The sequence below is a fragment of the Nerophis ophidion genome, linkage group LG05 (assembly GCF_033978795.1).
Source record: "Nerophis ophidion isolate RoL-2023_Sa linkage group LG05, RoL_Noph_v1.0, whole genome shotgun sequence".
Lineage (NCBI taxonomy): Eukaryota > Metazoa > Chordata > Actinopteri > Syngnathiformes > Syngnathidae > Nerophis > Nerophis ophidion.
The window spans coordinates 18125257-18141132 of NC_084615.1; the positions used below are offsets into that span (position 1 = coordinate 18125257).

Sequence of the window (15876 nt, forward strand, 5' to 3'; positions counted from 1 at the left end):
CAAGGTCAACTACAACTACAGTACAGCTCCTGTCATTGGCAGAAAAACATGTAAACAACACTTATTTACACCTCAGGTCCACATGAGAAGGAAAGATGTTGACATACTTTTTACGCAAGGTCAGGGGTGTCCAAGACTGTTTTTCCACAAATGTAAACATGATGGTATTTTATATCTTTTCTCCCCAATTCATTCAAATAATGTGCTTTATATATATATATATATATATATATATATATATATATATATATATACACACACATACATATATAGTTACATATATATACATAAATATATATATATATATATATATGTATATATACACATACATATATAGTTACATATATATACATAAATATATATATATATATATACATACACGCACACACACACATACATATAAGTATGCATATATATATACAAATACTGTACATTCAAATATACATACAGATACATACATATATACACATACATATATATATACATACATATATATATATACATACATATAAGCATGCGTATATATACATATACTGTACATTAAAATATACATACACATATATACATGCATACATACATATAAATGTATACAAAGATACATATATATAAACATATATATATGTATATACATATATATGCATATAGATACATATATATACATACATACATACATATCTACATACATATTTATATACATACAGATATACATATATATGTATGTATATACATACATTCATGTATGTATAAAACTCATACATATATATGTATATATATACATATATACATACATAGATACATATATATGTATATATACACATATATATTCATGTATATACATGTACATATATATACACATACATACATACATATATACAAACATATACATATATAAATACATATATGAATAAATGTATATATATACATTACATACACATACATACATATATGAATAAATGTATATATATACATTACATACACATATATACATATATTAAAATATACATACACACAAACATATATATTATATATATACACACACGTATATACATATATATAATAAATACATTTATATATACATATATATATACATATATAAATACATACATATATACATATATATATATATATATATATATACACACACACACATATATATATATATATATATATATACTATACATATATATGTATATATATATAGACAGACATACATAGATACATATATTCATGTATATACAGGAGCATGTGCTATTCACAAGAACAGTCCCAGAGAGGCAACTAACAATTTGCAGTCATGTTGTTATGAAAAAATATTCATTCAACGATAGAAAATTTTTCCAATTAGCTGTGTGTGTGTGGGTGTTATGTGACGTGTTATTTACGTGTTGAAAGCCAGAAGTGGGTGAGACGTACTGCTTACAACACTTTGGATAGTTAGCGCCCTGTGGGCAAACTGTCACTTAAAGTCAACATACTGTATGCTATGCTAATTCCTCAGAGGTGCAACCATTGAGTTGTAACAACCATTTCATTATTATATTTGTGCTAGCTGATACCATTCAGGAACCATCTCATTTTTTCTGAACGATTCGCTCTGAAACCATTCAGTGCTGTAGCGGATCGTCGTTGTCTTGTATTTCATGATATCGTCCTGTGACCATTCTCAGAAACCCTAGTTTTCCGCCATTTTTGTTTGGATGACGTCACAGACGGCCAAGCTACCCTTAAGGTTTAACGTAGGGATGGGCGATAAATCGATATACGCGATATATCGTGGGGTTTGTCTCTGTACGATATAGAAAATGACTATATCGTAATATTGGAGTATACGTTCTCACGCAGTTGCTTTTAGCTGCTGGCATTACACTACAGGCTCTTCTCACTCCTTCTTGTGTCTCCTTCTCACAGACAGCGAGCGCACATTCTTACACACGTCACATACTGTCATGTCATACGTCACATACGTATTTGCCCTCGCCCAGCAGAGAGGTAGCAGCGTGGCTAACATTAGCTGTGATGCTAGCGAAGTGTTGCGAGGTATAATACGAGAGAAAGAAGGTGCGAATATGGTAACAAATTGAAGGAAGAATTAATTCCCAGGAAATCCAGGACGGGGTGCATCGTCTGGCGGTGGTTCGGCTTCAAGCGGGAATATATCGGATGGACAACTGTAATTTGTCAAGTGTGGGACACAAGCGTTGCTACCAGAAGTAGCATTACTGCTAATATGTAGCATTGTTTGAATACTCACCTGCTAATAACTTTAATAAACACAGTTTGGTAAATTTACTTATTTGTGGTTTCCTTCTCTGCATGAACGTTTAAAATGAGCATGTATTAATGCAGTATGAAGAAGAATGTTTTAATGTAGACACATAGAATCATCAAACTGCTGTGATTATATGCTTCAAGTGTTCATTCAAGGCCAAGACACAATACCGAGATATATATAGGTATATTGCGATACGGCCTTAAAATATTGTGATATTAAAAAAAGGCCATATTGCCCAGTCCTAGTTTAAAGTCCTGATTTTTTTTTAAAGTGTACCCTTCTTAAATCTAATGTTTTCCTTTTCTAGTATTGATCAAATCGATCGATTCCCTTTTGGAACAAGGTTGAAACAATACTTATTTTGAATGACAACAAGGAAGTCTAATTCTATCTTCTGGAAGGAAAACTTGCCAAGAACTTCAAATTTAGGAGTATAAATCAATCTATCAATCATTACACCCCTGTAGTTCATCCATTTATATGTAGTGCTAATTCATCCACGTTAGAACATCTAGAAATGTGTTTTAAGTAAAAACATATACACACACATATATATATATACACACACACACACACACACATATATACACACACATATATATACATACACACATATATATACACACACGCACGCACATGTGTATAGATATATATATATATATATATATATATATATATATATATATATTTTTTTTTTTGGTATATATATATACATATACCAATAAAGCCACACTTTGGACACCCCTGATTGCTCCTATTTCAAGCGTCTCTTCCACTTGCCAAAAAAAGAAATAAACATAAAGACGTCCGGCTTGATGCTTCTTTGGGGTAAAAATGCGCTTTCTGACCGTTCTTCTTCCTCTCATGTGTAACGAAATAAGAGGAGTGCAACGAGGAGGGGCGGGCATCTCGTTGGCTGGAGAAAATGTGCAAAATGCGCTCCAAAGCAAAAAGTGTCAGTGTTTGGGGCCGTGCAGCTGCACGGTGCACAGCTGTTCATTCCGACAAGGCACTGGAGAGGAGAGGAGAGGACCACGCTGCGGTCCTCAGTCGGGTCTCAATATAGGATATTTAGGTAAGAATTCTATAAGAATCACCTTGAGTGAGCGGAGGAAGAGAAGAAGAAAGCGATTTAGTCAAGGTCGACATCAGGTGGAGGAGCGAGTAGCCCTTTGTGTTTAGCATCAAAGTTTTCTTGTCAAAGGACGTTAATTAAAATGAAATGTATGTAACACACATTGAGGGGGTTTAAAAGACCATTTTAGACAAAGTGATATCTCCATAGACACATTATTTAAGTGTCTATATTAGTTACATTAGCATACTATCAAAATAAATTGTTGCCTTGAAGACACAGACTGTATAAAAGAAAGGTTCCCTTCAGGTGGAAGCATGTGACTGATGCCAGCCAATCAGTGGACACGGCTAATTATCACACTGGAAAGCTCATTAAGTGATAATTTATATTTACTAAAATAACATAACTGCTAATATTTCATTATTAGAAAATATATCAAATTGAGAATAATTCATAAATACTTTGTTCAAATGAAATGAATTGTTAAAGAGATACATAATGATAAAACATAATGACAACAATGTGTATTCCCCTCATAATCCACAAATGTGCATGTTAGGTTCATGCAGGGGTCGGCAACCCAAAATGTTGAAAGAGCCATATTGCAGCAAAAATACAAAAAACATATATGTCCGGAGCCGCAAAAATAAAACGCCTTACACAAATGATGTAAGTGTCTATATTAGCCACATTAGCCTACTATCAAAATTACTTTAAAAGTCTTATATAAGTGTTATGATGAAAACACATGATGTAAGTGTCTATATTAGCCTACTATCAAAATTACTTCAAATGTCTTATATAAGTGTTATAATGAAGACAACACATGATGTAAGTGTCTATATTAGTTATATTGGCCTACTATCAAAATGACTTTAAAAGTAATATATAAGTGTTATAATGAAGGCAACACATGATGTGTCTATATTAGGTATATTAGCCTACTATCAAAATGACTTTAAAAGTCTTATATAAGTCTTATAATGAAGACAACACGTGATGTAAGTGTCTATTTTAGCCATATTAGCCTACTATCAAAATGACTTTAAAAGTAATATATAAGTGTTATCATGAAGACAACACATGACATGTCTACATTAGCTCATATCAAAATGACTTTAAAAGTCTTATATAAGTAGAAGACAACACATTATGTAAATGTCTATTAGCCATATAAGCCTACTATCAAAACAACTTTAAAAGTAATATATAAGTGTTATCATGAAGACAACACATGACATGTCTATATTAGCCTACTATCAAAACGACTTTAAAAGTAATATATAAGTGTTATCATGAAGACAACACATGACGTGTCTATATTAGCCTACTATCAAAATTACTTTAAAAGTCTTATATAAGTGTTATAATGACGACAACACAGGATGTAAGTGTCTATATTAGTTATAATGGCCTACTATTAAAATGACTTAGAAAGTCTTATATAAGTCTTATAATGAAGACAACACATGATGTAAGTGTCTATTAGCCATATTAACCTACTATCAAAATGACTTTAAAAGTTATATATATAAGTGTTATAACGAAGGCAACACATGATGTGTCTATATTAGCCTACTATCAAAATGACTTTAAAAGTCTTATATAAGTGTTATAATGTAAACAACGCATAATGTAAGTGTCTATATTAGCCTACTATCAAAATGACTTTAAAAGTCTTATATAAGTGTTGTAATGAAGACAACACATGATGTAAGTGTCTATATTAGCCTACTATCAAAATGACTTTAAAAGTCTTATATAAGTGTTGTAATGAAGACAACACATGATGTAAGTGTCTATATTAGCCTACTATCAAAATGACTTTAAAAGTCTTACATAAGTGTTGTAATGAAAACACATGATGTGTCTATATTAGCCTACTATCAAAATGACTTTAAAAGTCTTATATAAGTGTTGTAATGGAGACAACACATGATGTAAGTGTCTATATTAGCCTACTATCAAAATGACTTTAAAAGTCTTACATAAGTGTTGTAATGAAGACACCATATGGTGTGTATATATTAGCCTACTATCAAAATGACTATGTGTCACAGGCTGACACAAATCTTCGTCGACAGAAATGTTGAAATGCAATATTTATCCTATTTAATATTTTTACAACATAGAAAATCATTAGTAAAATGGAGGGTGAGATAACTCCTGGAAAGTCCTGTCTTAGAATGGCCAAAGGTATAGGTGTGTGTGTCCGAGGGTTGCCGACCCCTGAATTCATGTAATAGGTTCAAGTCAGTTGCGATAGGCTCCAGCTTATCTCTGTCACTCTTATGAGGATAAGAAAATAGATATATTTAAAAAAAATAAAATAAACAACCCATATGATGATTGTATCACATTACATAATGATGATTTTTCAATTGTGTAACTTCCATGCATCCAACTCTATCATTAGATATGTATTTATTCTGTTTTAAAAGCACAGCCCCACCTTGGTAAATTGAATACATAATATTGGAGTGTGTATTTTTAATAGCCGAATAACTCCTACTGATCAGGGGTCTCAAACTCGGATTACCTGGGGGCCGCTTGAGGTCAAGTCTGTGTGAGACTGGCCACACTCCAGAATGACATTTGACTAAATTGGCTGACTACTATAGAGGCCTTAAGTCATTATAAATGCCAAATTGAAAGTACAAATTGACATACACACTTCTGCTTGCTTACAGGAAGTTGCGGTTTGTGTTGCCCAATGTGTGTTGGTTGTGCTGTCATTTTTGTCTTTGCAGCGTTATTGTAGATACAGTTCTTTCTAGTGCCATTTAAGATCGAAGTCCATGGTATATTTAACTATTATAGACTGACCATACGGCCTCTTTTCCCCGGAAATGTCCTCTTTTGCGGGGCTGTCCGGGCGGAGTTTCTTAAATAAGTCAAAAGTCCGGCATTTTGAGTTAGGGTTGAGTGTATTTTCAATGTACGTTGAGGGTTAAAGGGGAACATTATCACAATTTCAGAAGGGTTGAAACCAATAAAGATCAGTTCGCAGTGGCTTATTTTATTTTTCGAAGGTTTTTTCAAAATTTTACATCTCCCGGAATATCCCTAATAAAAGCTTTAAAGTGCTTGATTTTCGCTATTTGCGATGCCACTGTCCATTTTCCGGTAAAAAGGGACTTTCGCATCTCTTGACACTGGAGCAACTTAAATCCGTCGATTGGTAAGCGTTTTTTTTGGCAATAAATGTGGATGGAGGGAAAGGCTGGTTGTAACTATAGCTACAAATGAGGCATAATGCACACAGCTAGCCTAAATAGCATGTTAGCATCGATTAGCAAGCCGTGCTCATCGATGCACATTCTACGTAAATCAACTTCAATCCGTCCATGATCGTGTTGTTACACCCTCCGACAAAACACCGACGAGGCATGATGTCTCCAAAGTACCGGCAAACAGTCAAAAAAACGGAAAATAACAGAGCTGATTTGACTCGATGTGGTAGGGAAACATGGCGTTGACGACCGATGTGACGTCACGTTCTGACATCGTCGCTGAGAGAGCGATGAACAGAAAGGCGTTAAATTCGCCAAAATTAACCCATTTAGAGTTCGGAAATCGGTTAAAAAAATATATGGTCTTTTTTCTGCAACATCAAGGTATATATATTGACGCTTACATAGGTCTGGTGATAATGTTCCCCTTTAAGAAGGGGTTGAAAACAAAACAAATTATGAAGGTGTGTGCACGCAGCAGCATTGGTGAGGGAGGGGCCGAGACTTATTATAAACGCGCATTCTTCGCGAGGCTCTGCTTTTTATCCATAGATTTATCAGATTTCATTTTTTATTATCTATAGCAGGGGTGCCATTTGTGGCCCACAGCTAATGTTTTAAAGGCCCACAACCCATTCTAAAAATACTATTAAAATAAACAAGAACATAACAAAAGTGAAATAAAAAACCTTAAAGGCGAATGTCATTTAGAAAAAGTTGCAATGTTGACTAATAAAACAAAGCTGTTTTTTCTTTCTTTCAAACTGTCATTGCTCAAAACATAATATTGAATCCAAATCAATGTTGTTATGAATCATTAACCTATCCAAGGTTCCTATTACTTCACATCAAATATTCCACTTTGAAAAATATTTTTGGTGGAAGATTTTGCATATTTTGTGTTTGCCATTAAAAAAAACATAGTTTTGTTTGACAAAAAAGGGCGAAAAACAAACAAACAAAAAAAAACAACGTAAAAAAATTAAAACATTTTGAAATGAGGGACAAATCTGAAGTTGATGTAGACTCCAGAGTTTTAAGCGTTAAATATAAAATGTATGTATGCCCTGGCACAGTGGTTCTCAAATGGGGGTACACGTACCCCTGGGGTTACTTGAAGGTATGCCAAGGGGTACGTGAGATTTTTTGAAAATATTCTAAAAATAGCAACAATTCAAAAATCCTTTACAAATATATCTATTGAATAATACGTCAACAAAATATGAATGTAAGTTCATAAACTGAGAAAAGAAATGCAACAATGCAATATTCAGTGTTGACAGCTAGATTTTTGGTGGACATGTTCCATAAATATTGATGTTAAAGATTTCTTTTTTTGTGAAGAAATGTTTAGAATGAAGTTGATGAATCCAGATGGATCCCTATTACAATCCCCAAAGAGGGCACTTTAAGTTGATGATTACTTCTATGTGTAGAAATATTTTCTCATAATTGAATCACTTGTTTCTTTTTATAACTTTTTTCCAAAAATAGTTCAAGAAAGATCACAAATGAGCAATATTTTGCCCCATTACACAATTTAATAAATCAGAAATTGGTGACGTAGTGTATTGCTGTATTTTACTTTATCTCTTTTTTTCAACCAAAAATGCTTTGCTGTGATTAGGGGGGATTTGAATTAAAAAAATGTTCACAGGGGGTACATCACTGAGAACCACTGCCCCGGTACACCTTTGTCATCATTTCATCACCCAAGCAAAACAGTTTTTACACTTTTATACTGAAATAAATAACACCTCCAACTTAATTAAATAAAAACATAGAAAAAACTAGCAGCAGCTAGAGCTAAAGTTTGGATCAGTGGTTCTTAACCTGGGTTCGATCGAACCCTAGGAGTTCCCTATCGCCGTATTATGGATACGGCAACAGCTGAATGTTTTGCAGGTGTGTAATTTGTTGTAAGTTTATGCACTTTGTTGGTTTTGTTGTCTGAACAAGGTGATGTTCATACACTGTTCGTTTTGTGAACCAGTAAAAAACATGGTCACACTTAAGTATGGGGAACATATTCACCATTAATTAGTTGCTTATTAATATGCAAATTAGTAACATTTTGGCTCTTAACTAGTCATTATTAAGTACTTATTAATGCATTATTCGGCATGGCCCTATTATAACCCTAACCCTGACCCAAACCCTAATCAAATATCTCTGAATTAAGTCTTTGTTAATTAGAATTTGTTCCCCTAGAGTCCAAATAACTCTAAATTAAGTATTTGTTATTTAGAATATGTTCCCCTAGTTTCCAAATAACTCTAAATTAAGTCTTTGTCCCTTAGAATATGTTCCCCAAGTGTCCAAATAACTCTAAATTAAGTCTTTGTTACTTAGAATATGTTCCCCATACTAACGTGTTACCAAAAACATAACTTTGTTTTGAATTTGAAAAAAAAAAAACATTTTCTTTTTCACTAAAGAAGGGTTCGCTGAATGCGCATATGAAACTGGTGGGGTTCGGTACCTCCAACAAGGTTAAGAAGCACTGGTTTAGATCCATGAAGGAAAGGAAATGAAGGAATGTTTATAACTGAATACGTTTACATATGTGTACAAATGTGTTTTCTTTTTTATTATTTATTTCACCCTAACCCTCTAACCCTGACCCAAACCAAATATATCTGAATTAAGTCTTTGTTACTTAAAATATGTTCCCCTATAGTACAAATAACTCTAAATTAAGTCTTTGTTATTTAGAATATGTTCCCCTAGTTTCCAAATAACTCTAATGTAAGTCTTTGTCCCTTAGAATATGTTCCCCAAGTGTCCAAATAACTCTAAATTAAGTCTTTGTTATTTAGAATATGTTCCCCTAGTTTCCAAATAACTCTAAATTAAGTCTTTGTCCCTTAGAATATGTTCCCCAAGTGTCCAAATAACTCTAAATTAAGTCTTTGTTAGTTAGAATATGTTCCCCAAGTGTCCAAATAACTCTAAATTAAGTCTTTGTTAGTTAGAATATGGTCCCCATACTAAAGTGTTACCAAAAACATAACTTTGTTTTGAATTTGAAAAAAAAAATGTTTTTAATTTTGCACTAAAGAAGCACTGGTTTAGATCCATGAAGGAAAGAAAAAATGAAGGAATGTTTATAACTGAACACATTTACATATGTGTACAAATTTGTTTTCTTTTTTATTATTTATTTTAATGAATTTAGTATTGTTTATGACAACCTTTTTCCAAAACACAATATAGAATGTGAGACATAACAGGACAATGCATACATTTATCTTTTTTTTTTTTTTTTCCAAAACGCTTACAAAAATGTGGGACCCCACTTTGAAAATTCCTCGCACTACCAGCAACAGAGGAGGAACAAATGCTTTATTTAAATAAATATAATATTCATAAAGCAAGTTGGAGTATCATTGGCAAATTTTCACCTAGTCCCGGCCTTGGCACGCATATATGTGTCCTCTTTTTGGGATTTCACAATATGGTCAGCCTAAACTATTAGGGCGGCAATTTCACTGAAATATGAGGTTAGGTAGAAGGCCACAAAATATGGGCCTGCATGAGTTTGAGACCCTTGATATGGATTGTGAAGAAGTCATGCAAATCAATTGTGCTTGGGGGGGGGGGGGGGGGGGGGGTAATACTCGGTGAATTAGACGCACGCAACGTTCAGGTAAGAAAAAATTATGCAACTGGATGATGTACTTACATATTCCATCATGTTGCTGCTATCACATTTTCTTTTGCTCAGTTTCCAGTGAAGGCCCAGCTGTCGAGAGAGAGGACAGGGTGAATAACGCTATCATCGACAGCGATCACAAAATCTAACCTGTTTTTAATGCTACTTCAAAATATTGCATGCCCAGGTCCGATTGCATACGTTTATTATATGTAGTCAAAAGCTTACACATGTAACTGTAAGCATTTGACAGTAATAATGTTGAAAAGTGGACATTAACTGTTACTATCAAGTGAAATAAAAATGATTTGCAAGTACGGCTGGGCGAGATATCGATATACTCGATATATCGCGGGTTTGTCTCTGTGCGATATAGAAAATGACTACATCGTGATACACTACAGCTTCTTCTCACTCTTTCTTGTCTCTCCTTCTCACAGAGAGCAAGCGCACCTTCTTACATACGTATATGCCCTCGCGGAGCAGAGAGGTAGCGGCATGGGTAGCGGCATGGGTAGCGTTAGCTGTGTTGCGAGTGGTAATATGAGAGAGAAAAAGTACCAATCTGTTAACAAATGAAGGAATAATTCATTCCCAAGAAAAACAGCAGGGGGTCCATTGTCTAGCGGTGGTTTGGCTTGGAGTGGGAACATGTCCAACAGACAACGGTAATTTGTCAAGTGTGGGACAAAGGTGTTGCTACAAAAAGTAATATTACGGGCTAATATGTAGCATCATTTGAAAAGTCATCCGTTAGAAAATGAAGATTGATTACTCCGCATTTCAACATCTCCGTTCGGTGCCACACCAACAAAATGCCGAAGCAACCATTTCCACATCAACACCGTGTGAAAAAAATAGTCGACAACATAAGGAGATAATGTCCGCAGTAACCCACCACATAGCGATTTAGTTTCCTATTATGCAGCTCGTGTGACATCATGCACAAAAGTGCACTTTATTTGTTTTAAACTATTGTAGTGACGTTCTTTACAAAAAGTGCACTTTAATTTAGTGTTGTTTTGATAAGTCATCTTAGTGACATCATGCACAAAAGTGCACTCATAGCTTGTTTTAAAATGTCTCTGACAATCTTGCACTTTCTGTTTTGGAAATGACATGAATGTTTGTGCCACTGCTTAATAACTGTTTAATAAATACACTTTTAGTTGTGATTTCCCTCTCTGGATGAAAGTTTAAAATGTGCATATATTAATGCAGTATGAAGAAGAATGTTTTTTCTGTAGACACAGAATCATCATACTGCTGTGATTATATGCATCAAGTGTTCATTCAAGGCTAAGGCAAAATATGGAGATATTTAAAAAAGGCCGTATCGCCAAGCCCTACTTGCAAGACTGTTTCATCTGAGAATTTATTTTGATGTATTTAATTTTCTGGAGGAGCATCCAGTTTTGACTTTGTGCATGATAATAGCCAAACAAAACATTCCGTCTGTCAAGCATCACACTTTACCTTCAATCAAAAGGATTAAAGAAGAACTGCACTTTAACCGTCAAAATAATCACCAACTTCTAAATTGGTTGATCAATAAAATAATACCCAAAGGTCATTTTTTTTTTTTTTTATCTCTTTAAAACATGCTAAAGTAAAAAAAGATTTTACTTTTGTAGTTGTGAGGACCGACCGCTGTTGCTAGGTAGATTTGACCATACACACACGTAGTAGTAGGTTCTGTGAGTTGGCTATTTTTAAGGACAGCAAAGTGATCAATGAAGGCAACACATCTAAATTGAAAATAAATCATATCTTGCTCATTTATCAACTTATTTTCATTCAGTTGACATTATTGTATACATGTACGGAACATGTACTACATATACAAATGTATGTACATAATAAGTAGAAAATAAACACACAAAATTTATACCTAAATACATAGAGTATAGTACACACACACACACACACACACACACACACACACACACACACACACGTCTTGCCTATATTGGGTCAGTAGGTTGTGAGGGCCCCCCTTTCCACTATAGCTAGAATGACGGAAAAAAAATATATCTAAAACTGGATGGGAGTAGAGAGTTGCAACCTCACTTCAGAATGCAAAACACACAAAGTAAAAATTTTTTATTTACTTTTTTAGTTGTGAGGACCGACCGCTGTTGTTAGGTAGATTTGACCATACACACACGTAGTAGTAAGTTATGCGAGTTGGCCATTTTTAAGGACAGCAAAGTACTCAATGAAGGCAACGCATCTAAATTGAAAATAAATAATATCTTGCTCATTTATCAATATATTTTCATTCAGTTTACATTATTGTATAAATGTACAGAACACGTACTACATATAAAAATGTATGTACATAAGTAGAAACTGAAACACACAAAATGTATACATAAATACATAGAGTACACACACACACACACACACACACACACACACACACACACACGCACACGCACACGCACACACACACGCACACGCACACGCACACACACACGCACACGCACACGCACACACGCACACACGTCTTGCCTATATTGCGTGGACCCACGTTTGGTCAGTAGGTTGTGAGGGCCCCCCTTTCCACTATAGCTAGAACGACGGAAAAAAAATATATCTAAAACTGGATGGGAGGAGAGAGTTGCAACCTCACTTCAGAATGCAAAACACACAAACTTAAAAAAATATTTAACTTTTGTAGTTGTGAGGACCGACCGCTGTTGCTAGGTAGATTTGAGCATACACACACGTAGTAGTAAGTTCTGTGAGTTGGCTATTTTTAAGGACAGCAAAGTACTCAATGAAAGCAACACATCTAAATTGAAAATAAATCATATCTTGCTCATTTCTCAACTTATTTTCATTCAGTTTACATTATTGTATACATGTACAGAACATGTACTACATATAAAAATGTATGTACATAATAAGTAGAAAATGAAACACGCACAAAATGTATACATAAATACATAGAGCGCGCACACACACACACACACACACACACACGTCTTGCCTACTTTGTGTGGACCCATGTAAGTTGTGAGGGCCCCCCTTTCCACTATAGCTAGAATGATGAAATAAATATATCTGGAACTAGATGGGAATAGAGAGTTGCAACCTCACTTCAGAATGCAAAACACACAAAGTAAAAAAAAAAAGTTTTACTATTTTACTTGTGAGTACCGACCACTGTTGCTAGGTAGATTTGACCATACACACACGTAGTAGTAAGTTCTGTGAGTTGGCCATTTTTAAGGACAGCAAAGTACTCAATGAAGGCAACATATCTAAATTGAAAATAAATCATATCTTGCTCATTTATCAATATATTTTCATTCAGTTTACATTATTGTATAAATGTACAGAACATGTACTACATATAAAAATGTATGTACATAATAAGTAGAAAATGAAACACACACAAAATGTATACATAAGTACATAGAGTACACATACACACACGCACACGCACACGCACACACGTCTTGTCTATATTGCGTGGACCCACATTTGGTCAGTAGGTTGTAAGGGCCCCCCTTTCCACTATAGCTAGAATGACGGAAGAAAAATATATCTAAAACTGGATGGGAGTGGAGAGTTGCAACCTCACTTGAGAATGCAAAACACACAAAGTAAAAAAAAAAATTTAACTTTTGTATTGTTGAGGACCGACCACTGTTGCTAGGTACGTAGATTTGACCATACACTCGTAGTAGTAAGTTCTGTGAGTTGGCCATTTTTAAGGACAGCAAAGTACTCAATGAAGGCAACACATCTAAATTAAAAATAAGTCATATCTTGCTCATTTATCCAACTATTTTCATTCAGTTGACATTATTGTAGAAATGTACAGAACATGTACTACATATACAAATGTATGTACATAATAAGTAGAAAATGAAACACACACAAAACGTATACATAAATACATAGAGTACACACACACACACGCACTCGCACACACACGTCTTGCCTACTTTGTGTGGACCCATGTAAGTTGTGAGGGCCCCCCTTTCCACTATAGCTAGAATGATGAAATAAATATATCTAGAACTAGATGGGAATAGAGAGTTGCAACCTCACTTCAGAATGCAAAACACACAAAGTAAAAATTTTTTATTTACTTTTTTAGTTGTGAGGACCGACCGCTGTTGTTAGGTAGATTTGACCATACACACACGTAGTAGTAAGTTATGCGAGTTGGCCATTTTTAAGGACAGCAAAGTACTCAATGAAGGCAACGCATCTAAATTGAAAATAAATCATATGTTGCTCATTTATCAATATATTTTCATTCAGTTTACATTATTGTATACATGTACAGAACACGTACTACATATAAAAATGTATGTACATAATAAGTAGAAACTGAAACACACACAAAATGTATACATAAATACATAGAGTACACACACACACACACACACACACACACACACACACACACACACACACACACACACACACACACGCACACGCACACGCACACGCACACGCACACACGTCTTGCCTATACTGTGTGGACCCACGTTTGGTCAGTAGGTTGTGAGGGCCCCCCTTTCCACTATAGCTAGAACGACGGAAAAAAAATATATCTAAAACTGGATGGGAGGAGAGAGTTGCAACCTCACTTCAGAATGCAAAACACACAAACTTAAAAAAATATTTAACTTTTGTAGTTGTGAGGACCGACCGCTGTTGCTAGGTAGATTTGAGCATACACACACGTAGTAGTAAGTTCTGTGAGTTGGCTATTTTTAAGGACAGCAAAGTACTCAATGAAAGCAACACATCTAAATTGAAAATAAATCATATCTTGCTCATTTCTCAACTTATTTTCATTCAGTTTACATTATTGTATACATGTACAGAACATGTACTACATATAAAAATGTATGTACATAATAAGTAGAAAATGAAACACGCACAAAATGTATACATAAATACATAGAGCGCACACACACACACACACACACACACACACGTCTTGCCTACTTTGTGTGGACCCATGTAAGTTGTGAGGGCCCCCCTTTCCACTATAGCTAGAATGATGAAATAAATATATCTAGAACTAGATGGGAATAGAGAGTTGCAACCTCACTTCAGAATGCAAAACACACAAAGTAAAAAAAAAAAGTTTTACTTTTTTACTTGTGAGGACCGACCACTGTTGCTAGGTAGATTTGACCATACACACACGTAGTAGTAAGTTCTGTGAGTTGGCCATTTTTAAGGACAGCAAAGTACTCAATGAAGGCAACATATCTAAATTGAAAATAAATCATATCTTGCTCATTTATCAATATATTTTCATTCAGTTTACATTATTGTATAAATGTACAGAACATGTACTACATATAAAAATGTATGTACATAATAAGTAGAAAATGAAACACACACAAAATGTATACATAAGTACATAGAGTACACGCACACGCACACACGTCTTGTCTATATTGCGTGGACCCACATTTGGTCAGTAGGTTGTAAGGGCCCCCCTTTCCACTATAGCTAGAATGACGGAAGAAAAATATATCTAAAACTGGATGGGAGGAGAGAGTTGCAACCTCACTTCAGAATGCAAAACACACAAAGTAAAAAAAAATATTTAACTTTTGTATTTTTGAGGACCGACCACTGTTGCTAGGTACGTAGA

At 34.4% G+C, this 15876-nt stretch overlaps 2 protein-coding genes across 2 annotated transcripts in view; both read right to left on the reverse strand.

Moving 5' to 3' along the window:
- Positions 1 to 15876, reverse strand: part of kdrl (kinase insert domain receptor like) — a 403844-nt gene that overhangs the window by 114312 nt on the left and 273656 nt on the right. The gene's annotated exons all lie outside the window — the stretch shown is intronic.
- chic1 (cysteine-rich hydrophobic domain 1) overlaps positions 1169 to 15876 on the reverse strand; it is a 29129-nt gene continuing 14421 nt past the window's right edge. The window contains exons 5-6 of the mRNA XM_061900267.1: positions 10269 to 10328; positions 1169 to 3369 (exon numbers count right to left, since the gene is read on the reverse strand). Coding sequence (XP_061756251.1) covers positions 3319 to 3369; positions 10269 to 10328 — 111 coding nt within the window. The 3' untranslated portion in view covers positions 1169 to 3318. The remainder of the gene's footprint in view (positions 3370 to 10268; positions 10329 to 15876) is intronic.